Source organism: Melospiza georgiana, chromosome 5 (genome assembly GCF_028018845.1).
Source record: "Melospiza georgiana isolate bMelGeo1 chromosome 5, bMelGeo1.pri, whole genome shotgun sequence".
Lineage (NCBI taxonomy): Eukaryota > Metazoa > Chordata > Aves > Passeriformes > Passerellidae > Melospiza > Melospiza georgiana.
Window position 1 is genome coordinate 20076084 of NC_080434.1, and position 24983 is coordinate 20101066.

General features: G+C 42.9%; 2 protein-coding genes across 5 annotated transcripts in view; one reads left to right on the forward strand and one right to left on the reverse strand.

Annotated features, from left to right (window-relative positions):
- CSGALNACT1 (chondroitin sulfate N-acetylgalactosaminyltransferase 1) overlaps window positions 1-24077 on the forward strand; it is a 59655-nt gene extending 35578 nt beyond the window's left edge. For 3 of the 4 annotated variants that reach the window (XM_058024567.1, XM_058024568.1, XM_058024569.1), the window contains 5 exons: window positions 329-430; window positions 1225-1403; window positions 1746-1840; window positions 4873-4954; window positions 5315-6800. In XM_058024567.1, coding sequence (XP_057880550.1) covers window positions 329-430; window positions 1225-1403; window positions 1746-1840; window positions 4873-4954; window positions 5315-5598 — 742 coding nt within the window. In that variant the 3' untranslated portion in view covers window positions 5599-6800. Of the gene's footprint in view, window positions 1-328; window positions 431-1224; window positions 1404-1745; window positions 1841-4872; window positions 4955-5314; window positions 6801-23502 lie in introns of those variants that run through there. The other variant, XM_058024570.1, reaches the window with a different exon arrangement.
- On the reverse strand, window positions 5476-19385 carry SH2D4A (SH2 domain containing 4A). The gene is made up of 10 exons (XM_058024571.1): window positions 19137-19385; window positions 18204-18363; window positions 17540-17699; window positions 15420-15485; window positions 14873-15008; window positions 13431-13647; window positions 12898-13028; window positions 12274-12494; window positions 7667-10792; window positions 5476-5562 (listed from the first exon to the last, which is right to left on the reverse strand). The coding sequence occupies exons 1-9, from the start codon at window positions 19309-19311 to the stop codon at window positions 10700-10702; spliced, it is 1359 nt and encodes a 452-aa protein (XP_057880554.1). The 5' UTR covers window positions 19312-19385; the 3' UTR covers window positions 5476-5562; window positions 7667-10699.
- Window positions 24078-24983: the final 906 nt, after the last annotated feature.

Consider the following 24983-nt stretch of genomic DNA (forward strand, 5'->3'; position numbering starts at 1 on the left):
ATTATAAAAATCCCCTTTCTCATGTTCTCCTGAGTGCTGAAGTTATTGCCTGCCTGATTATTCTTCCTGGGGCTGGATGGCCTCTTTTAACAGTATCCTATTAATATAACAAATGCTGTTTAGAGAGCTGGTACCTATCTGCCTGAAAAACTTCTGTCTTTTCTAAGGGAGAAAGTGAGCAGCCTTCTCAGGACAAGAATGCCTGTCAGTGAATCTCGTCCCCAGGAATGCCTCTGAGGTTCACCCTACTCTGCCTTCTCCAGCTGCTGTAGGTTATTGAAGGAAGGTAACTTCTGGAACAAGTCACAAATCTATCTCTTTTCTCCAGGGAAATGGGCATTCAGCAGGATGGAAGAATTCACCTCACTGTAGTTTACTTTGGAAAGGAACAAATGAATGAAGTCAAATCAATACTTGAAAATACTTCTAAGTAAGTACCTGAACATCTGGTGCTGTTCATATACAGCGATCCTACGTGAAGTGGAAACTTGATAACTCAAAACTCATAGTTGTGCCAAAAGGTTCTAAAGTGCATTGCAGAAAATAGCTTTCTTTTTGTATCAAATAAAAGTGGTGTTACCCAGAGTCCCACTGAGTGGTCTTTAGAACTGCAGAGCAGATTTTAACTCAATTTACCTCAGTGCAACTGTTTGGGGTTTTTTCCCTCCCCCCCACACACTGGTAACTCTTTAGTTCTTTGAAAGTGGTTTTGACTGTTAGGACTGAAATCTGACTTCCAAAGGCAGGTGGAAGACAATTTCAGTAGAGCACAAAGGAACTGGATACTTTTGGCCAGTTCTGCCCTGTTAAGTTTGGTTACATAGCTGTATTTGTCAAGATCATGTGGCACTGCAGCCTTTTGCTTGTCTTCTCTGTGTAGGAAGAAGACCCTTGTATAGATACAGTAATGTAACCACAGGTAATTGAAATTTGCACACTGAAGATATTTTTGTGAATCTAAACCTTGTTGGGATTTTTGTGAGATCTGTCCAAAGAAAGTCTGTGACAGGAATGCTAGTGTGTGCTTGACACAGGTCAAGCTCTTAACATACACAGGAAATACCCTCAAGAGTCAAACAGGACATCTCTTCCCTCCAGTTGCTCTCAGAAATGTGATACTACAGATTTATATTAACCTGTTAATTCTTTCATATGGGGTTCCCACCCCCAGCTTGTATTAAGACTGGATGGACAGGGTAAGTTGCTGAATATTTTCCTTTCTAGGTCAGCCAACTTCAAGAACTTCACCTTCATCCAGCTGAATGAAGAGTTTTCCAGGGGCAAAGGGTTAGATGTTGGTGCTCGATTTTGGAAAGGAAACAATGTTGTTCTCTTTTTTTGCGATGTGGACATATACTTCACAGCTGAATTCTTGAACTCCTGTAGACTGAACACACAGCCAGGTACTGCTCCTCATGAAGTGCATTGTCTTTCAACAGGTTCCACCTATTATGTAAAATCCTTCACCAGAATATTCTTGTCTTTGAATTGGTAATGAAGCTACTGTAAATCAGTTTTAACAGTTCTTGCTCCCAGTGTGTAGAATCTCTTGCCTTCAGCACCTGTTCTTTCTGGAACAGGATCTTTTTATTAATTATATCCTCACATTCTCATGGAAAGAACATAGGCTTAGTGCAAAACTTGTGTGATTTTGTCTGGATTTGGTCAGGTCTGGACTGTACCTTTTAAGAGACAAGTGTGTTTTATACAGCTTTTTAAAAAAAACAACCCATTGTCATTTCCAGGGAAGAAGGTATTTTATCCTGTTCTCTTCAGCCAGTATAACCCCAGTATAATTTATGGTCACCATGATTCCATACCATCTTTAGAACAGCAGCTGGTAAGTACATGCATCTCTGAATACCTGCTTCTATTTTAACAAAGCATTTTTTAAAGGTACATGTGCTCTTGGATAGCATTTCCCTATTCCTTGTGCACAGTGACCGCCACACAGACAAAATTAACTACAACACTCACCTTACTGTGAGTTCTGCAGTGTTTTTCACTGGGAAGTACATTGGTGCCATTTATTTTAAACCTTTTTGGAGTTTTTACATGGAAACTAAGAACTTTTAAAATGTCTGCTTCTCTGTTAGAACTAGTGAACAATTCCTCCATGGTGTGATATTTTGAGGTGACAATCATTGACTTGCTCTGATTTCTTCCTGTCACTGAATACTATTTGCATTTGAAGACATGACATTTGTAAAAAGCAGAGCTGTCCTCAGATCAGTCAGTAAAAAGAGAACTCCAGGAGCTGTCACAGTTATTCCCCACTTACTTGAGCACCTTACAGCGGCCTTTCCCTTCCCACAGTTCATGACTGAACTGCCTGTGAGCAGACAGTGTGTTTCTGAAGTGTCTGAGTCAAATCACATGCTTGGAACTGTCACTTTATTCTGGCACTGATACAACACAACACAGCTCCACTGATTTTCATCTCACCTGCATAATTTTGACAAGAGAAAAAAGCAGTATTTTTAAAAACATTGCCATAAGGCATATGATTAAGACATGTAGGAGTCTCCTGAATGAGAAGGGAGCTGTTGTGAGGAAGAAAGAGCACACAGATTAAAGGTTCACATGAATGTTAGTGACCAAGCCATTGCCTGGCACTGCTGCAGACACTGTTCTCCATTCTCTTGTGCTCTGGTGTTGCACTGTTGTTGAGCCTAAAGGCCTGATAGAAGGGAGTCTTGCTTCTCTCCAGTTCTCTACTCACTAGTGCTGCTAAGTGGCTGAATTTTCAAATTGAAACATAAGTCAACTCTGCAGCTTCATTCAGTTCCTCTGGGCCAGGTCCTAACCTGCCACATCTGCCTCTCTTACTGCCAGGCACTGCACTCACTAGGGCTCATCCTGTCCCTGGCTGGACACTGTCCCCAGAGCATCCCAGCTTCTATTGTTGTTCTGGATAAGTATGAATTAAGGTGGTGTGAGCCCAGAGACAGTCACAGTTGAAAAAGATCACCTGGTGTCTGAGTCCAGTCTTCTGTCATCACTACCCCCACCTTGTACAGTTCCTCTATAAAAATGAAGAATGAGAGTTTGAAAAGTCAATCCAAAATATTTTAAAGCAATTTTTTAAACTACTCTCTGTGTTATGAAACATATAGCCAGAAAGCCTTTTACTGAAGTGTCTGGAAAATTGCTTGTACTGTTTTTTTCTCAGAAGAAACTTGTTCTGATCATACCATGGGATTCACATAAGCTTTTCTTTCTCTGCTCAGGGAGCAGAGCCTGTCAGGGATCCTCAAGCTTGTAAAAATTGTGCTTAGGGAATGAAATAGAGTTTAGCTTTCAAGCTAGCATAAATTCCACAAAGTATATTGTCAGGATTGTGAAAATATTTATAGCTAATATTGAATCATAAAATGTATGCTTATGTCAGAAAAGCTTCTTGATTTAAAGAAGTACAGCCAATCCCATTTTATGTATATTTTTGTATTTTTAGCCCACATTAGTTGCCAGGCATAAAGCCAGATCTATGCCAATAAAACAAGACAGTGTTAGCTCTCTGTCCTGGAACTTGGGCTGCTGAGGAGAAAAACAAAAATCCTTCAGAAATCTTGGATATTTGGAATTTGATTTGTGCAGCAGCCACTTGCCCTAATGGGAAATAATAATGCTAATGCACATGAGTAGCTTGCTGTAAGGGCATTGTGATGGAGACTTCTTGTTACAGTGCAGGCCTGACAGATTCAATCTTATTTCCTTTTAATTGGCTTCTGCAGTGACTTGGCTTTTTCAAGGAAAGGAGAAATGAGAAATGAAATGTATAGCAATGCAAGCAGTAAAATAATTTTTTTAAAAAAGCATTTGAAGTGACAAGAGTTATGAACAAGAAGGGGAGGCATGAACAATAAATCAGGAGAGAAAACTTTGGAAGAGCATTTCTTCGTAAAAGAAATACTAGGATTTGTAAAACCAGAAATGGAAGTTCTCTTTCCTCATCTTCTGAAATTCTGTCATGACTAAGTCAAGATTTTCTAAAGAAACTGCTAATGGATAGGTTTTTAACCAGGCATTCAAGAGTGTGAAGTACTGCTGACTTGCTCAGAGGATTTAAATGCCTATCCCTTGAAGCTCTTGGATGTCTCTCCAGATTGGGTTAGGTTACTCACATGCATGAATTATGACCTTAGAGATCTGTACTTGGATATCTGCCTTACAAAATTATAGCCATTGTTTCTCAGTGCTCTGATTTTCTACCTGTAATAATAATATTTTGATTGTCCATCTCAGGAAGGCAGACCATTCATCTTTACAAAGGCTTTCATGGGATATATATCTATCACCAAGCATTTCTGGAGTTCAATTTTAGGTGGATATAGCGTTTTCTGTAATGGAAAATTATTCTTGTTACTCAAAATCAATGTAATCAAAAAGCTGTAGATTGTGTGATCAGATTAGAACCACTGTTTTCTTCTAGAGCTCTTGTGGTCCACAATGCAGATGCCACCATCTGTTCTGACAGCAAAGTCTGGCTTCCCTGGTTTACCAATATGTTTCTTACATCAGGTGTGAATCCCACAGAAACTAACACTTTTGGAGGATGCTTTGCCTGCAAAGAAATTATCTCCAGAGGTGTGATATTGTTCTACTTGGTCTACAACAGCAGGAGCAGAGCAAAACCTGATTTTTCTGGGTCAAGGGGGTTATCCAAGATAGCTAAGAACACAGCTGTTTTGGGGTGGCAGATATATAGATATGTCCAACGGATATCTACAAAAATGTGTTCAGGACCAGCTGTGGATTCACATGGGGAAGAATAAAAGGGTAGTTGCTCCTATTTCTGACCACATTCAGGTCAGAATGCTCACTCTGAAAGCATTTCTGCTTCTATATAAATATTCCTTTCCCTCCATGCAGATTATTAAGAAAGAAACTGGATTTTGGAGAGACTTTGGTTTTGGGATGACTTGCCAGTACAGATCTGATTTTATCAACATAGGTAAGAAAAATACATTCCAATACACCTGCCTTTTTGCTAAAACATAAAAAATTATGATCAGCCTCCCTTTCCTTTGCCAATGTGTCTGTCTCACTAATTTGCAGCAGTGCTGGGGTTAGATGTTCAGGCTTTTCCCAGGTGTAACAGAATTACTAGAATCTAAACACTGTTTACAAATAAAATTACAAATAAAGAACTTTTCTCTGATGGTGAAATATTTGAAGACGGGCAGTTAAATGTTCACAGAAAGTGTGTGTGTTTTAAAGGGCTGACTGGAATCAGAAAACAGCTGCAGTGCAATTAATAGCACTGAGTTTGCTAAGAGATTTCTAGTTGTATTTTGAATTTTGTCTGTGTCAGGTGGCTTTGACCTGGACATTAAAGGCTGGGGTGGTGAAGATGTGCATCTGTACCGCAAGTACCTTCACAGCAACCTGATGGTGATCCGAACGCCTGTCAGGGGTCTCTTCCATCTGTGGCATGAAAAGCAGTGTCTGGACGAGCTGACTCCAGAGCAGTACAAAATGTGCATGCAGTCCAAGGCCATGAATGAGGCTTCCCATGGCCAGCTTGGGATGCTTGTTTTCAAGCAAGAGATTGAGACACACCTGCAAAAACAGAAATTGAGCAGTAAGAAGATGTGAATCTAGAAAGGGAGGTTGAAAGCCTCTGAACTGGACTTCGGGGTGTTTTGGAAAAGAAGTTTTAACCAGAAAAGTTGGGATGAGACTGAAAGAGGATGGAGATTCCAGCAGGATGGCAGCAAAAGCAGAGGGAAAGCGTCTGTCCTCCATACTTTTGTTTTTATTCTAAAGAGGTTTTTAAGTACTCCACTATCCTGACTGTTCAGCACTTGCTTCTGGGGAAGACTTGAACACTTGATGAAAAGGTCACATCACAGAGACAATGAACATTATATGTTATTATGTGACCAGTGTGGTATTCACACTAACAAATGGATGTGCTTTTCCTTTGAAATATTTGTAAGATGTGTACAGTTATTGAAAGGACTGATCTTTTGGTGGGCCAATAATTAGGAATTATTTCCTACATCTAACTTGACATATCTAAAAAGGGCTATTGTTTAACAAGTCCAGGGACTCCTGCTCTGAGGACATCTGATTGTTAACCATGGTAAAGCTGGAGTAACCAAAAATACTTTTTCTTTAAGGGGCTGGGATGGGGGCACAGCAGCCGTTCATTAACAGGCCATTCCCAGTTAATCCAGAGAAAGAGCTTTCTCAGAAAGTGCTTTCTAAACTTAAAGAGAAAATCTTACTGGTCAAGTGTGATGGTTGAAAAACCATCAACTGGAGGGTACTGTTTGTTCTCCTCTGTGGACAGTGAGCCAAAAGCAATGAGCCACATCTGTATCATGTGAATCACATAGTGTATTCCTGCTTTAGAATGCTGTATGTATTTCAAGATTTATTTTTAAATGAAATTCATTTGGCTTGAGAATTATTTTGCCATACTTCAGGTTTTCTACTTCTAGCCTTAGTAGGAAATAGTAAACCTTCCACTGCTTGGAAAAGGCTCTGCAGATCTGTGTTCCTGTGGATGGGAACTGGAATAGATAAGTGATTTTTCTACACAACCTGGGCACTGGAAGGCAGAAGCTTTATCATGCTGAAGAAAATGAAATACATATCAACTTGCAGTACTGATTTAGCAGGAGGCTTTAAACTCCAAATGCCAGATACCAACAGTGATGAACATTTTCTGATTTTATGCCAAAGTATTTTTTCTAAACCAAATACAGAGTCTTGCCCAGGGTACAAAAAGCTTTCTGTAATTAACAAAATAAATTTTTGTGATGGACTAGTGGACCCTGCAAATTCTCTTATGATAATTATAGGTACTAATTGTAAAAATTACTAATCTTCTTGATAGTTTTTGTTGCAATTGCCTAAAACTGTTGAAAGTTTGAGTTACTACTCTTATAAAGCATTTTATTTTAATGCTGACTGCTATTTACAGTTTTAATATATAGTAGCCAACAAAAACTGCACGGGCTTGTAAATCCCATTTGCTTACCTAAATGCTGTTTCTCTGAGCAGCCTCTTTGTTTTTTGGATTCAGATTAATTCAAGGCAGTCTGAACCAGATTTCTAATTTGGTTTTTGGCTTGTAAAAGCTGGGGGAAAGAAAGGTAGCACTGAACAATGAATGAGCTACTCTTTGTTGTGCAGCTGTGCAGTAGGAAGAGTGCTCTTTTGAAAGCACTGCATGCAGGTTCTACAGACAGAGACCATGCTGCTATAAGTATCTTTTCCTTGGACAGGTTTATATGTGTTTGACTTTTACTGGTGCAAAGGATCTGCATTGCACTCACCTTGCATATCACCAAGTATCTAAAACACTGCAAAAATAAAAAATAATAGAAACTTTGTATACTTCAAAACCTCAACCCCAAAATACATCACTTACCATAGAAACTTCAGTAATCACTCAAGTAGATCCTCCAAAGAACTGCTTTGTTCCCAGAACACGTGATAAATTATTTATAAAGGGCTTTGTATTGATGAAGTAACTTTACAAACATTATGCAATAGGAGGAGACAGGTATGACTTGTTGACTGCATATCAAAGTGTGGTTATGCAGCTGGTCCAAAGCAAAAGTTGTTCCTACAGTCCCACTTAAACCTGAATTGGAAACTGGGTGTTGTACACTATGAAAGTTTTGTAATCATGATCTGTGCCAAGCCTCACCTTAACTATTTCCACGATTGTTTTATTCAGTCTTCCCTAAGCCACACCTGTAGAGCAGAACTAGACCAGATATCTCCAGAGGTCCCTTCAAGCCTCTATTAGTTTCCAGTTCTAAGCACTGGGCAGCTGTAAATTCAGCACTTCATTACTTTGCAAGCACATCATCCAGATCCTGTCAGAGTTTCACAACTTATGTTTTTAAATAGCACCTTTGTGATTTTCATGTATGTCCTTTTCCACAGAGATGCTGTCCCTCTTGCCAGGAACAATACTGTCTATGTAGTTTCTTTCCTTGGCTGCAGAAGCCAGTCTGGCAAGAGCTGAGATGGTGTCAGTGATGGAGAGATCCAGCCTACAGTCATTGGTGATGTGCAGGGCAATCTAATCACAGCAGAGATCTGTCAGGGCTCTCTTAGAGGTGGAGGCTGCACTGACAGGAGAGGTGAGGAACAGCACAAGAAAGGGAAACTGCTGTTACTCATGTTTCTGTCAGCCAAGTGGAGCTCTAACAGATCTTCTGGCCCAGTTAGAAAAAGGTGAAATGCAAAGAGAACAGTCAACAGAACAATAGATTTTGTTAGGAAGGTGTCTACCTTCCTTGTCCCCAAACCAGCTTGTGATCTTTCTCAGAATGACAACTGATTTTATCTTGGTTGAGGAGGGACTAGAGATGGCCCTCTGCAGGTGGGGAGGCCATCCAGGGACTCCTTGCTTTACTTTGTGATGACTGCAGCATATTCTGGCTAAAGGCATAGAGCAAAAACAAATTCCCATGCTCCTCCAGGATTCATGATCTCTCCAGCAAGCAATTTGCAAATTAACTCCTCTTGTAATCCTTACACAGCATCCCTTGAAGAAGGAAAGATTTTACAGAGAAAACTCCCAAAGGTATGTCATCACCCTAGATTCTCAACTGCTGCAAGACATCCTTGCTCCACAGACTTTCAGGGTAACTGGATTTGGAGCAATAGAAGAGCCAGTCTTAAGGGGATCTGTTCTAGCAAGGCAGTTGCCTTTGCAGTCAGTCTAGTCATCTAAATGTTCATGTTTCTTGCCTCACAGCAGAAAAGTGGGTCTTTGAAAAACGAAGGCGTGACTCAAACATGCGCGATGATGTAAACATGGATAGTGGTTTTCCCTGGGCTGTACTGAGACAATATTTGCAAATAAGCAGTTTAATATAAAGATAGTGAATCTACTGGTCCACTTGTCAGCAGATCAAACCCTGAGGAGTTTTACTAAAGATCTTAGAGGTAAAATTGATTATGCCCTGCTATGTCCATGACAGATTGGCCTGCATCCTATTTAGCAAGTTAACACCCTGAGTCTCAAAATGCCTTTTTAGAACACACTTCTCCTCCCTCTTCACCAGCCCAATGGTCTGCAAAACACTTCACAATTTGTCTCAGCAAGATATCAGCTATGACATGTTCTTCACATGAAAATAGATGTTTTTCTGAAGGACCTTTCATTTTGACAAAAGTTTTAAAAGAAACAGTTCATAAAGAGGGAAGGAGGGATGTTTCCCCCCCTACAAATAATCTAACACCCTTTCTCATGATTGATACAGATTATATTGAAATTATCTCTTTGATACATGTGATATAGTGCTCAAGAAGCTCATTAAGTCATTTGCAGTGGCAGAGTGTCTTTAAATTCAGAATCTCAGTTTACATTAAGGCTTTATTTCTAGCAAGTGACACTTGCTGAAACTGGAGTGTAGTTATCCCCTCTTTCCTGGAATGGAAACCACCTGTCAGCATGGCTGTAAATTTTAAGACCAGATGATCACAGTTTCTTTAAATCTGTATTCTGCAAAACCCAGATTAATGTAAGACTGAAAGTTTTGACTGCTTCTTCAAGTTGAGTAGCCCTGATCTAAAAGAAAAAAGAGAACAGGTAAAAAGAGGTAAACAACTGAAACAAGACCAACTCTTATTCACTATTTGAGTATTGTGCCTCTAAAAAATGATGTTTGCAGATTCAGACCCTCAGCTGCAGAGTTTGTCATGTGCAACAACATTGGGGAACCTGGATGAAGACTAATTACTTAAGTGATTCTTTCCAAGCTCTCCCCCAATCTTCTGAATGATGTATTCAAAGAGCATTGTAACAGATAAGAAAAAAGAACATTATGTTGAAAGAACAAGTTCTATAATGAAGTTTACACTAGATGCATCTCAGTAACTGGGACACAACTTGCAATAAATAGCTCCATTTTGGAAAACAGCATTCTTTACTGGCAAAAACTCTTCTGTAAACTGTATTAATACTGATATAGGTGTTCCTTCTTACATTTGCAGGCTCTGTACATGTGGTTGTCACTCATAAAAATGACTCTGCCCCATCTCCTTTCCTTTTCAAAAAGGATAATCCCTCTCAATGCAGAAAGGCCTGTGTGGGAGCTAAATACAGGTTAAAAGAGTGAGGATCTATATTCAGAGGCTAGAGGAGTTTAAAAAATGCAGTCTTCATGTGTGCCAATCTCTTGTCACAGAGAGCACCTTTCACTGAAAGGCGCTCAGGGTTTGCTTGGATGTTTGGCTGAACATCCTTCCTTCCAAGGACACAGCATTTTATAGAATTAAGCTTCACATTTTGCATATGACATATCAAGATTGATTTACCTCTCCAAGTTGTTTTGTGCCTTTGGGAAGGTTATAATCGCATTCAACTGTAGATACTAATCTATTTCCCAGAGAACCTTGCATTCAAGAACAAAAGGCAGCTTGAATCAAGAAGTCCCCCAAGAAACCTTCAAAAACCCAATGAAAAACCATGGCAGTATCTCCCTGATCAATGGATTACTTCATCAACTCATTCTCTCCATCTTGTGGGATGTGTTCAGGTTTGCAGCTTGCTGGGCTGATGCATCCTGTAGCTCACAGTACTTATCCTCCTACTGCTTTGTTGTGAAGGATACAAAATATAGGCACTCATCGTTTCAGGTAAGTATCAGCAGCTCTAGTTCCAAGTCCAGTTCCAAGTTCTTTGTGAATACAAGTCCAGGGCTGCCCAACAAGTTGGGGAGGTTTACTCAAAGAGAGAGATGTAATCTGGCTCTTGGTCCTCTTGGCCACATGGATAAAGCAACAGCTCCTTCCCCAAGGAAGTGATGGGTTCGTCCTGTTAATATAGCACATGATCAAACACCAGTTTTCAAACAGATCCTGCCTGTCACAACTTCACAAGGTGGACAGCAGTCTTTCTGCCTCTGTTCTTTTGTGGATGTGTTCCCACCACTGTGTGATACAGCTCAGTTTCCTGGAGAACTCAGGGAAGGGCCCTCTGTCTTCATAACACAATGTGCTCTGTGCCATAACTCAGCAACACAACTCTGGCAGCTCTAGGAAAGAGCTGTGCTCATCCCTGAGAAAACTACAGCTTCTCTGACATGGAGAGGTGCCCTGCCTAGAAAGTGCTAGAGCCAGGAATGTGCAGCATGCAGGTAGAGCAGGACCAGGGATGGTGAACTGTGCTTCTGACTGTGTTTGTGGGAGTGACAGGGGTGGATTCTGGAGAGAGCACACATCCTCTGCTTAGGCAAGTCCTGTTCTAAGTACAGTCTGTGCTTCCAATCTCATTCTCCAGCCTAGCAACAGATGCATGGTGGGAACTTGCCTTCTTTCATGCTCACCTGGTATGTGATAAGCAGAACCCAGTGGGGCACTTTGGCAGAGTGGGTTCATCTGCCCACATGTGCTGTAGTGCAGGGGAGCTGCAGGATTCAGACTGTGCCTTGGCTCTATATTCAATGTAGCTAATGCACAGCAAAGCTTTAAATCCTTTAGCTCTGGTACAAGTAGCTGTATAACTCCTGCTTTTAATACTTTCAGCCTGAACTGTGAAAACCATGCAAGAAGCAAGCTCAGGCAGTCCAGGTAAAGTTCCGTAGAGCAAATGAGTATAGCTATTGTTCTCATGTCCAGTTTTGTTTACCATGTCTGCATTAAGCTAGGCACTTTTTTAAAAGAAACAGGGACTTTAAATGAACCTATGAGAAAAATTACTGACTTGTCCCTGGGCAGATCTTACAGTGAACAATCCACCTGGCTCTCTCAGAAACCCATGCAATTGCAGTCAGTGCTGGTAAACACAACTGTTATTGTTGCAAGAGCCTGCCAACCTTCCTCCTTCCCTTCTATATTTTACCTTTGCTCAGTACCACCCCTTGTCAGCTTTGAGATTATAAAGGTATGTTGCTCTCTTTCATGCTGAAGCTGAAGGTAAGCAGGATTTTGTGTTTACTCAACTTGCCACTGCCTCTTAACCATGGAGAGAAGAGAAAGGAGTTTGTATGAGTATGCTGTCACCTCTCATCAACATTTCTACTAAGCAGCTTGTAAGTAACTTGGGCCCAGCATGCAAGGTGTTCTGTGTGCTTGAGGGTGAGTGAATCAAATCTGAGATACCTGAGATATATTAGGTGACCTGGGCTGTACCAGTCAGCCCAGGCTGATATACCCTTTTGGAGCATCACACAGGGTACCCAGCAGCAGTTAAAATGGGTCTAGTTACCGACTTCAAAGCAACTGAATCTAGTCTGTCTTATTTTGAAGTGCCCTGAGGCAATTAAGCTATTAGTGAATGCATTGCCAGATATTCACCTTGTGGTAGTCGACAAGGTCGGCCAGTGTTGAATGTTGTAGCTGGTCTACTCCAAGAAAGCTGTAGGAATCACTGGAGGCATCAATGAGGAAATGTTTACATCCTTCCACAGACCGATAGGACAGCACATAGCCTTTGATTTTCTCACTGACCCGGATCAGAAAACTCCCTGGTAGTGTTTTATTCAGAAGCTCTTCTGCTTTCTTAGAGGTTAGGATACCTGTTCAAAACCAAAACACAAAACTGAAGGGAGAAAAGCATTTGTGCAGGATTGGACAGAGCAGTTCTCACAAGAAATCTGCTTTAAAACCAGTCCATGGCACTTCCATCCCTTTCACCGTTTTCTTGCCCAGTAGCCCAAAAAGAAAGTGCTGCCATTGCTAGTAACAGGCCATGGCCAACAGCTCATTGTTAACTGTGCCACACTTGACCAACAATGAACAGCAAATGTGGACAGCTCGAAAGGACTGTTGCTGTGTTATGAGAGAGAATGGTATTGCAGTTGTTGAATGTTGATTCCAGTGTATGAGCTTTACTCCCAAGCTCAGCCCATATTAGCAGCCATGTTAGCAAAAAAAAACTTCTTAAACACTTGGGTTGGGGTGGAAATTCCCAGGACTCACCATGGAACCAAGGTGCTATTGTGTCTGTGGTTTTCAGATAGCCAGCTCGGAGAGGGAATTGCTCCTCTTTGAACCACTTGATGATGCTTTCTTCTGTGGAATTAGAGATTGTCCTCTGGACTCCCTCTTTCCTGTTAAAAAAGACCTCTGGTTTGTGCATCAGATTCAAAAAGACAGGGTTTGAGTCTCTGCATGGGACTTATGTTTTGCTTAGGATTTTAAGACCAGCCCTAAACAGGCAGCTTACACCAGTTCAGCTGTATGGAATACGGTTTTCAGTGGACATCTGGCATCATAGGGGCTCTCTGTGCTCTAGACTTAAGACACTCTACTAACTAAACCTGTTACCCTCCAGGAATGAACACCTGAAGGCCTCATCACACCCCAGGCTGGAATATAGCCTAGGCTCTGTATTTTGCCCTGCTGGGTGTCTCTTCCACAGAAGGAAGAGAGACAACCATCTCAACCATCTCTTGCTAGAGCAAAAGAATATCATTCCTTCTCCTTTCCACAGTGCACAGGGGCTTCCTTACCTAATTGCTCTCCCATTTGCTGTTGCAGGAGGTAGAAGTTTAGGCTTGGGAGGGAGAGGTGGGTATTGAAGTGGCCGCCGATCTCCTGCTGTGGCACCCTTGGAAATATCTGCCTGCTTCCCTCTGTGGATGCCCTGCAGCGAAAGCCTCCTGTAGTCATCTCGGGCTTGCCGTGCAAGGGAACGTCTCTTCTCGTCTGCTGCCTTGGATTTCTGCACTGGAACAAAAAAGGAGTCCTACAGGAGCGAACAAGCAGCAAGTTTAAAGCTTGCTACCCCCTTTGGCCATCTTCCTGCTTGTTGAAATGTAAGAAGAATCCATTCCACAAGCTGAAAGAGTCACTCAGTTGGGAGACCATTTGCCACATCTCTCCCATGTGTTAAGTGGCATAGTTTTTATTCCTTTAAAAGACTAAAAACCAATTTTTTTGTGGGACAAGATTCAAAATCTGTGTGTTTTTTCTCGGTACCAGGTCCTTTTGTACTCAGAGACTTCTTGGTTTTGTTTCGGATACTGACTCCTGGTTCAGACATGGATTTCCGTAGTGCCTTTCATGTAAACTGGAGGGGGGCAGAGCTTGAAGCTGCTGGAGTTGAAGCTGCTGAAATGACCCCAAATCAATCATTTGAAGGATTTGAAAGTGCTAATCAATTTTGGAGGGCGGGAAGGAGCCTTGCTGAAACTATTATGGAAAGTGGAGAACATGACTGCATTTTTGTTTGGGTTTTCTTCCTGTAAAACTGCCTCTATTGTTTAGATCCATCTCTCCCTGGATGGACTGTATGAGTTACCAGCTCTACAGTCACCAGTTTTTTTATCAAGTCAGAAAAATAAAACCCCTAGACTGAAGTGGAAACAACCGGTGGTACAGCATTGCCATCTACTGAGCAGCAGGGAAGGAACTGGGAAGAAAAGTGCATCAGGTTCTCCTTCAGGAAGCATTTGGCAGCAGTGATGGCTACTACTGCAAGTCTCATGCTACTTGCCATTTCCCTTTCTATTATTAGGATTCATTACATGAGACAGTGCAGAAGGGCTTTACTTGGGTGGGATCATGCTTAAATGACAGGGAAGCCCTTTTTGTTAGTCCCTGTTATTCTTGAGGACTACCCTTGTCCTCAAGAGCAGTTACTGCAAAGTCTTACAAAAGGCCTGTTTCTAGTCTAAAATTACTTGTACTGGCTATACTCATGTGGTTCCTATTTGTTGCTTGTTTTTACCCAGTGTCCGTTGGAAAAGTTTTCCATTTCCCTGCCCAGCTCTAGTCTCAATGCTGTGTGGACTCAGAAATATTCTGATAATACAGTGCTGTACTTCTTGGCAATACTCTCCACCCTCTGACCTATTATTCAGTTCTAGTATGGCAGGGAAAGGTTGACATGACCCCACAGAGACCTAGGATTTCTCAAGCCTTACAGGAAAAGGTAATTTTAAGATCTTACAGAATTCCTGCCATTCAGGCTCATTCTCATCCGCTTTCTGCAGTGTTCTCTGGCTCTCTGTGCTGGAGTGGCTCTGTAGTATTGGCTTCTGGGGGGCTGTGGTCTCTTCTGAATTTTTCCTCTGTGCTTCCTTCATCTATGAAAGAAACAGTATGATCAGCTTTGTCTCAGGCAAGCTTTAGCCCTACTTTTTAGCTAGCCTTGAAATACTGGGAGCTCTGTCCTTTACAGTGAATCCCTCCAATTTTAACAATGTAGAGACCCTCTGTCTTTACTGAAGGTAACAACTGAGGCAGGAAGGGAAAACAGCCCACCAAAAATCATCAGGAGCATCTCCTTGTGCTACTCCCCAATCTGCCAGCCTGGCCTGCTTTGTATCATCTTCAAATCATCACACCATGCATGAGGAACATAGCAATACTGGATAAAACTTATCCAAAAGGTGAGAACATTCTTGGCTCATATGAGGCTCTGAAGCTGACTGGGACTCTAGGATAAAGCACTGACACCACTCAATGTGTTAGGAGCACCATAGGTTACCACTTACCTGTTGGAAACTCTGCTTCCTTGCATGGCAATCCGCCAGCATCTGGTGAACATTTCTGGTTCCTCTCTGAGCAGAGCAAAAGAGTGGTGAGAAATAAATGTGACATTAGGACAATTGCTCTTTTTTTTTTGTGCAAAAGGTGCTTAATGCAAAAGCAGTTTTATGACATTTGTTAACAAGTTTTTCCAGCCTGCTCTGACAAACATTGTGGGGCTTTTCCCATCACATTTGGCCAAACATGCCACAGGAAGAGAACTCAGGGGTGTCGGGATAGCCATAAGCATGCCTAGGTTTGCTAAGCAATGCTCACAAGTGCTCCCAGGGAGTAGTCCCTTTCTTCCCTTCCTCTAAAGCAATCCCTTGCAGAACCAGCTGTCTACAGCTTTACCTGCCTGTGCATGTTTGCAGCTGTGGCTGGATTTGCTGCAAACTCCTACTTGACAAACTGATCCAACTGGCTGGATATTTCGTGTTCTCTCTTCCCTGAGAACCAGCCCAGCTGCCCTGCCAGCAGTGCCTAGCTGAGAGCTGCCTCTGCAGACAAACTGTTAGGTCTAGCTTTCAGTAAACACCCACCCACCTCCCCATCAGCCCCCAGCTGCCTCCCACAGTACAAGTGATGAGTTAACTGTACTAGTCTGCTTACCAAGGTCACACTTCCTTTTAGCTCCATCACCTACTTGGCTAGTATTTAATATGAACATGGCTTTACAATTTCCCTCCCCTCTTTAGGAAACTAGGAACTTCAAATGTCTGTGGAGCAGCATTTTTTTGTAGATCAGCCCTATTCTCTGCAGCATGATACTAGGATCTCTCAGATTAAATGGGAACTAGTGTAAATACCACAAACTAGATCTCAGAGAAGACATTTTATGCAGAAGGTGGGAAAAAGCCTCTCTTCAGGCCTGGAAAATACAACAGGAAACTTCAGTCTGGAGCCCTCCTTCTAACAGCAAAAGCCTCAGAAACCTGGGAAGATTTAGTAATAATATAATGACAGAAAAGAAAGGAAAATATACAACCCCCATCTATTCCCATGTGCAAGATTTTGAAAGGGAGGTAGATTTTTGGTGGTGGCTTGTTTGTTTTTGGGGGGTTGTTTTTGCTTTGTTTTGGTTTTTTTTAGTCAGTTTTGACTAATAAGTTCCTTTGAAAAACAAGAACCTCCCACATAGTTGCTCAACTTCAGCAAACAGTGCAGAGAAAATCCCCATGTGACTCAGAGGCTTTTGATAAAGGAGATAGTCACTCCAAATTCCATTCACTATTCTGGTAGTAGTAGGAGAGCATTTTGCCAAAACCTAACCTTCTGCTATCATTTTTATACCCAAGTATGGAGTGGCAGTATGATAAAAGAATATACACTCATACAAGTTCATTCAAGGCTGAATGAAAATGCAGAATGAGATGGGACTTCTCCCATTAAATTGGCAGGACGTCCTGTTCCTTTTGTTCAACTGTAGTTGCATGGGTAGTTAATTTAACTCTTTATTTTTTCCTTCCTCTGCAAATGGCTTTTTGTAGACAGCTTAAAAGCACAAATATATTTATTGCTAGAAAAAATATTTCTGTAATGAAACACCACAGGAATGCAGGCACTGTATTACTGCATTTGGAGCTGTCCTGTGCTATCAATGTCATAAGCTGTTTTCTGTATTAGAAGACAAAAAACCCCAAGAAACACCTAAAATGTGCACATCAGATGATGCTGGTAAAATTATCTTCATTTGGTCTTTTATAAAAATAAGTGATCTGGCTGAGGGCTGTCATGTTCCATTTAAAAATCCTGGTCTTGCCCCAAAAGCCATTCAAACCAGCCATGGAGCAGAAGGGAAAGTACTTGCACCCCTTGTTTTACCCACAGAGACCAGAAGCAAAGCAATTCAGAGTAGTTTATCCATTGGTGCAGAGCAGATCTATCCCAGCTGAGAACAGCACATGGACCTTCTGAGTCTTAAGGAAGGATGTAACAATATGGCTTCTTCTCTTCTGTAGAAGAAAAGCTTCAACACATAGATGGCTTTTTCCTTTAGATTTGTATTTACAGCAACCAGGATTTGCTGCACTTCCTAGACCTCAAAAAACATGTTTCTTATAGTTATGGGAAAATGGAAAACTACCTTTGTGAGCTCCTGGCTTTTTCCTGTTGTATCAATATCAGTCATTCTTCTCCCATGTGCCTCCCTTTTCTCCGTGTTTTTTGTATTCCCATGAAGATCTGTCTCAGCCAGAAGTCCTGGCTGTGGGTGTAGAGACCATGTTGCAGAAGATTCAGCCTCTCTGAAATGCAAGAGAGAGAGGACTTAGGAGGGAGTCACTTTCTGATGTCTGAGAATCTCGTGAGGAGGCTGCACGTGAGCAGAGCTGCAATCACACCACATGTGCACAGGCAGTTATATCTCCAGATCAGGTAGGTGGGTAATTAAATTAATGACTCGTGGTGAGTAACCGTTGTCCGGCTGTACCCGGGCACCTGCCGGTGAATCAGAGCAATCTGAGCCCATCACCTTCTGCAGTGGCAGCATCAGCATTTCCTGTGCTCTGCAGAGGGTCCCACGCAGCAGCCTTGTCACAGGAGGCTCAGTGAGCTGGCCAATTCTCAGGTCTCTGTTCTCTGCCAGCATTGTGTGTCCTCTCGGAAAACCAGCCATTGCCTTTTGCCAGCAAGACTAGCACAACAGTGCTAACCACAGCCCCCACAGAGAAGACCCAGCTCATGTGTCCCTAGACAAAGCCTTCTCCTCCATATCTGCCCACCGAGCCCTTCAGCTGAAGGGTGCTTACCTGCCCTCCTGGCCTTGCTCTCTCACTAAGCGCTTTGCTCTTTGTGCCTGGATCTCTTCACAGATGGCTGCATAGGATTTATCTGAAGGATGTTCACCCATCACCCAGACCCACACTTCATTGTCAGCACCAAGTTTCCATGTCACTGACTTCCTGTTGGCTGGAAAAGAAGCAGCTCTTTGGCAAATGCTGTTTGCTGGATAGCTCTCTGCAGGGCCTGTGCTGCACTTGCTGTGCCCTACCATTTGCTGTTGATTACAGAGCCCCCCAAAAGCAACTGTACATGAAGAAACTAGACTTGGATGCAGCCCACAATTGCCAATTTTTTCATACTCCTTGAGCCAGGTCAGTGAAGGAGGCATTTCTGAGACTAGGAGCAAAGGAGAAGAATCACCACTCTTTCTTTTCTTGCCTTAACTCCTTACCACTGTCCTCCCCCAAACTGTGTGTGGGTGAGCTACTTATAAATAGAGCACATGAGGCAGACCTGGGAGAAGAGAGCTATCTTCCTAGCAGCTGGCATGCTGGTGTAATCCTGGCAAGGGAACTTCAGTGGGAACTGCCCATCAGATCTAGTGCCTCAGGAGAGCTATTCAAATCCATGGTTATGGTAAAGACAGATTCTGAGGCACCATTTAGTGGGAAACGTAATGAGATGCATCTCCTGGGGGTAAATAAGCCCTGTCTTCCCAGCTAGAGGAGTTGAGCAATTTGGTCAAGGACAGAATGTCTGAGCCAGGGAGTAAAAACCATTGTGTGCCTGGCCAAAACGACCCCATTGCGGGTGGATTCATTTATGTTTGAAAATAAGCCTATGCCATGACCCTTGGAGAAGAAATTAATCTAAGAATACATTACTTCCTATCTCTAGGAAGCAGTTGACTAGGCCAGATACATGCCAGAGGGTGAAGCAGCCAGGAGGCAGAGACTTACCTTTTTTTGGCAGTGGCTTCTTTGCTGAAATCTTTTCTGCAGCAGCTTCTCTTTCCTCCCACCGTCTGATCTGTTCCTGCCTCATCTTGAAGAAGAGGATCTGCTTCTGCTCCTCGCTGAGTTCTGCCAGCAGCTCCGGATCGATGTACATGTCTGATAATATCTGTTTCAGCATGGCTGCAGGTTTCACTTACGCACGTTCGTGGCGATAATCTTCAGGGATCGGATCCTCTTCCAGGCTCCGACAAGAAAGAGTGCCTGCCCGTCTGAGACTGAAGCAGGAATGCAGGCGTGCCAGAGCAATTATACTTCTGTCTCTTTCCTTTTTTTTTTTTTTAGCTCAGACTTCCTGTGCAGACCAAAAAAAGTAAATAAGTACCTTAAAACCTGCTGTTAAGATTCCTTGGAATAAGAGGTGAGCTCAGCTCCCATGCAGCCCCTGCCGCTCTGCAGGAGAGCCGGCCAGAAGGGGCGAGGCCTGGAGTGGGGAGGTTGTGTTGATACTGTGATAAACCCGGCCGATAGTATATCAAAGAGAGAGAGCGCTGCCTGTTAGTCATCAGAGGTGCGGCTTGGCTGTGCTCAAGCAAACATTCTTGCTGGGCAGGGAATCAATGAACCCATGACTAGATGGCTCCTCCTCCTTCCAAACAGGAAAGCTTTGATGATTGAAAGCCCAGCGTGCCTCATTTTACCAAAGAAAGACAGGGAGGACTTTCGACTCTGCTTTTGAGGTGGGAGCGGGAATTTCGGAGTGCTCCTGTCCATCAAAGTCAGCCTCTCAGCAAGTCAAGGGAGCACAAGGAGTGCAGCTGGTTTGATGAAAGGCCATTTGGATAGCCAGTGTCCTAGACAGCTTCTGCTATGACACATCTTGCTGATGCACCTCCCACGTGGTGAGCCTGGCATGGGACATCGTTGTCTGACAGGATGAAGCTGATGGGGAGAAGGGGCATCCCTGTTCCTGCCCAGGAGACTGGCTCATGTCCACAGCATGCTAGCAAGGTACGAACACCCGCACAGCCTTGCTTTGTGCTCATGGATTTACATTTACAACAGAGATTTCACTGGAAAACTGAAAGCTCTCCTGTCACTTGGGAAGGTGACAAATGAGAAAGTAGAAATGTGGACTAAAGACCTTGAAAACAACTATTTTCCTTATCTTATCTGGATAACTCGTGGAGATCAGGAGATTGGCAGTGATTTTGGTGACATGGAGAGGCTGACAGTCACGTATTAAGTGCAACACCAGAGCAGGGTGGCTGACTGGCCAGAAGTGGCAGGGACTTTCTGGACAAATTCTTGAGAAGTGTTTCTATTGGAGTACAAAGAAAATTAAAGCAGTGGTTTTGTTCATGTCCTTCTGCACAAATCCTGGGAGTCTGAGGAACAAGCATGTCAGAACCTAGCACAGTAGGTGGGAGGCAGAGGGTTATCGAGGCAGTAATGTGGAAATGCAAAGGACACAGACATGGCAGGACCTGTGCTAGGGTGAAGGGGGAATACAAATTAAATGAAGTTAATGGGGTCAAATCAATTAGCCATCTTACAGGAGAGAGACTAAATCTCTAGGAACCCAAATGTTGGAAGAAAAGTGCTGGGAGCATCTTCTCAGTATGGTTGTTTGGCTTCTGACAAGAAAAAAACCAAACAAGGAGGTAGCCAAGCCAGCAAGTGCAATACTGAAGCTTCCCAAGGAGCATGCACAGAGCACACAATTACTTAGATGAAATGGGACAGCACAACAGCAGCCATCATGAAGTCAGACTATCAGAACAGTATCTGCTGCGTGGGTCCACCTTTCTCCGTCTTGCACCCATGCTGGGAACAAGCAGTCTGTCCCAGGCATCCTCCTGCTTCTGAATATGGCTTGCCTTAAAACTGCCAGAGACACAGCTGGCTGGAGCCCCACTCCAGTGAAGTCCCCATGCACTTTCAGCAGGAGGAGCTTGAAAGGAGCTTGGAGCAGGGGGAGGAGCTGTAGGCAGGGAGACAAATTGCTCCTCAAGGACCTCAAGGAAACGAGGGAGCAGATCATTGTCTCAGAAATGCATAGTCAGCAGCAGAAGCCAGGAGCAAGTCCTGGGGAGCGTGCAGTTACCAGGAGTTGGTGTTAAGTCTTCTCATTTCTATTTTGTTTCTCTGATTACATAATACTTTCCCTACTAAAAATGTTAACTTCATTCTAGAAGAAACATGAAGCTGCTGTTCCAAACCAGTATCAGGATTTGGTTTAAACAATTTACTTTATTGATTTAAAAAAAAGTTTTTAGGGGAGATGATCCAACTTGAGCAATGCTTTCTGAGTAACCCCCTGATGGCAGAGATTTTTCAGCTCAGCAGCCAGAGGGTCTTGGGCTGTCCTCGAGCCATGGAGACGGCAGGTATAGAGGGGGAAGAGCTTCCTGGGACATGACACATGAGAATCCATCAGCAGAACGCATGCAGCAGCATGTCCACACTGCTCTGGCCTCTCAGGAGTTGGAATGGCTTTGCTATGGCATTAACTTGGGTAAACTTGATGTGCTTTGCCATATGCCATGGTGACAAACTGGTCCCTCTTTTCATGTCTGGGCACACAGCGTGTTGACAAGATGGAAGGTGCTCAGCAAACAAGTTTCACAGTACCAATGCAGTTTTGCAGACTTGGATTTCCTCGTAATTTTGGTTGTAAGAGGAGACTTATAACGCTGTATTCCAAAGGTACCCTTTAAAGCACCAGCTGTTTTAACATAGGGAAATGACATAAGGATCTCAAGAGGTCTGCAATATTTCTGTGTTAGCAGTCATTTCAATAAAGATGTAGGAGCTGGAAATCCTTGTAATCAGTCATATACTGTTCCCAAAATCTGAATCAAAGCCATGTTACTGACACCTGGCTGGAAGTGGTTTTGCAGATGCTGTTCCAGTAAACAGTATATTTACAGTTCAAACTTTGTGAAGACAAAGACTGCAGTAATGGCACAGGGACCTCCAAGCAGGTAACTTACAGGAAAACTATAGCAGAGGTCTTGTTAAGCTTTCTACTGTCTGCATTTTTTTCATGGGAGTGGTAGGTGGGAGCTGGTTTTGCAGAGAAATAGAGATGGGAGTAGCCAAAATTAGCAAAAAACTAAGTGGGGGGATGTGGGAAGCCAAACCAGGGCTTTGGGATTCTGCCACTCGTGTATAAGATACTCAGCCTGAAAGCTGTAAGGATAAACACAATTTGAAGGCTAAATGACCCTTCAAAATGTTGTCCTTCACACAACATTTAAATCTCCTACTGGAGGGCAGCCTCTCCTCTGTGCTCCTGTAAATCATCTACCATGAACAGGGGAAGTAAGTCTATGAATACACATGAAAGTGCCATGGCTTTGAGAAGATCTGGCACAAGCTCCTGCTCACATGTGCAGCAGGTGACACTTTGGACACAACAGGCTCCCAAGGCACTCCCACCTGGCCATACTAGTCCTGGTCCTCACCATCAGTGCTGCCAGCAGAGGAGAAGTTTCTCCAAGAAAACAACAGACAGAAAATCATAGATATGTGTTGTTATCATATTGCAAAGGTTCCATACCTTCTTGGTGATTTCTCATGGGCTCTCCTTGCAGCACTGACTCCTTCTTCTCCACAGTACAGCCAACAAACTCCATCTCTCTTCACAACACAACCAACTGCAACTCTCATCACCAGCTAACCCTTTTGCAGCACTCGTCTTCTTATTGGACACAGCTGTGGCCTATTTAAGGGCAGGCCTGTTCCTAATCTTTGGTGATTAGTAGAGCTGCAATTCTTCAGGTGTGAGGCTGCCTTCTGCACTATCTTCATTTTCTTACATTCTATCCCTCCACAGATATGATTTTCACCAAGAAATCAAACAGCACAGTGTAAATGTGCTCATTTTGAGGGAGGCAGCTTACTCAACCTGCTGCACACATCTCCACTGTAAATGTGACAGTAACTGTAAATTTAAAATAACCCAAGAAACCCAACAGTGAGGAGGAAAGAGAATGTAAGAAAAGCTGCTTCAGGGTACAGGTTGATGACCTAAGAGGACTTCTATTCTCATAAAGTAGTTTTCCCCTTAAAAGGCAGATAAGAGCACTTTGCTCAGTAAATGGTGAACTACATTATTTTGAATCAAGAACTTCACTTTGGAGCTGATTATTTGTTTAGTAAGAGGTGGTTTCAGAGAGCCACTGGGAATTCTTTTCCTTGATCAAGAGGCTGGACTGTGAGAATGCAAATGAATTTCCTTTCACTTGCCAAACTAAGCCTTGCAGCACTAGGAAGCTCAGGTTTTTCTGGATTTCTCCAGTTCCAGCCACTCCAATGCCATCAGCTCTCTGCCAGATTTCATGAAGGCATTTCTGATTTTTTTCAGAAGTGAAGCAAAGCAGAATTGCAAAATCCACCTGAAATCAGTGCAGCCAAAAGAAATCACCACCCCAGCCTTGCTCTGAGGACACAAGCCTCCATGGGTTAACTGTTACACATTGGTTCGTGACATGCACTTGTGTCAGAAAACATTTATGTTAGCAGCTGCACCAGCAAGGTTAGTACCAAAACATCCTTCCGTGCTTTGGGGTTTGGCTGCTCATTTGTTTGTTTTGTTCTTTGGGGCTTTTTATAATCCTCATCCTGTTCTAAATAGGAGAGTGATTAATTCCTCTCTTTCTGTTTAATTTTGCTTCAGCCTACTGTTTTTGTTTTTTATTTTAGACGGAAGGAAAAACATCTAGTTTGGGTATAAGAGAAGGAAAGCACAACTGCACAAGCACAGCCCCCAAAAGCCAGAACCAGACCTGTTTGTATCTTAGCATTATAGAATGGCTTGGGTTGGAAGGCACCTCAAAGATCATCTAGTTCCAACCCCCCTGCCATGGACAGGGCCACTACAGCAGGTTGCTCAAAGCAGCACCCAGCTTGGTCTTGAACACTTCCAGGGATGTTCCAGTGCCTCAGCACCTTCACGGGGAAGAATTTTTTCCTGATATATAATCTATACCTGCCTTCTGTCAGTTTGAAGGCATTCCCCCTGTCCTATAACTCCATGCCCTTGTCCAAAGCCCCTCTTCAGCTGTCTTGTAGCCCCTTCATGTACTGGATTCTGCCTAAGGCTGGCATATAATGCTTGAAAGAACAACACCAAGGAAGTCATCACAACATAAACTACCTTGAAATTACCTAGAGCTGAACTGACTTGCCCTATAGGTCCCTGATATAGCAGTTATCTTGTAGCAGGTAAGAATGGATGGTAATGACAAGAAGTAAAAATAATTTTATATAGCACCAGCTACTGAACACAGTCTGAGGCCACAGGGCTCTATTTTCAATGAAAATGTTTCTTCCCTCCTAGACCAATGTGCAAACATTTCTTGGATCATCTCCCTGTATGAAAATTACTGAGAGAATTAACAGTGTGGTGAAAAGGGTGAGAGCTACTATAGGTTAACACACCTGATCAGATACTCCACCAAACTCAGTCACTGTAAAAAAGGAGATTTCTCTAACCATGTAATTATATTTCCTGTTCTGCACAGAAAGAGGTGCTGGGTGGTATATCTCAGAGCCAGCACCCCGAGGCACAAACTTGGGCTGTTAAGTCTTACTTAAATCACTACTTGGCTTAAGTTGTTATTGGCTCATCCTTTCTCTACCTCAAATTAAAGCCATTATGTCCCAAGAAATCATAGCCCATGCTTGGTGAGTAGTAGTCCTTCTGTAGAGGGAGATGCCTGAGCTGGGGTGGGGTTTTTACTATTATAAGGAGCAAAAGTTCATCGCTAGGGCAAGTTCTCACTACAGAAGCAGTAAAAACCAGGGATTTTTTAGTTCATCATTACACATCCTGGATTAGAAGGG

Bases quoted from the DNA above. Each gene is read 5' to 3' on its own strand.
- SH2D4A (XM_058024571.1), bottom strand. From the start codon at position 19,311: ATGCTGAAACAGATATTATCAGACATGTACATCGATCCGGAGCTGCTG. The intron at 18,364-19,136 runs GTAAGTCTCTGC...CTTCTTTTCCAG, and splicing joins GAAGCCACTGCCAAAAAAAG to CCAACAGGAAGTCAGTGACA. The intron at 15,486-17,539 runs GTAGTTTTCCAT...TGCTCTGCTCAG, and splicing joins AAAGCCAGGAGCTCACAAAG to AGAGGAACCAGAAATGTTCA.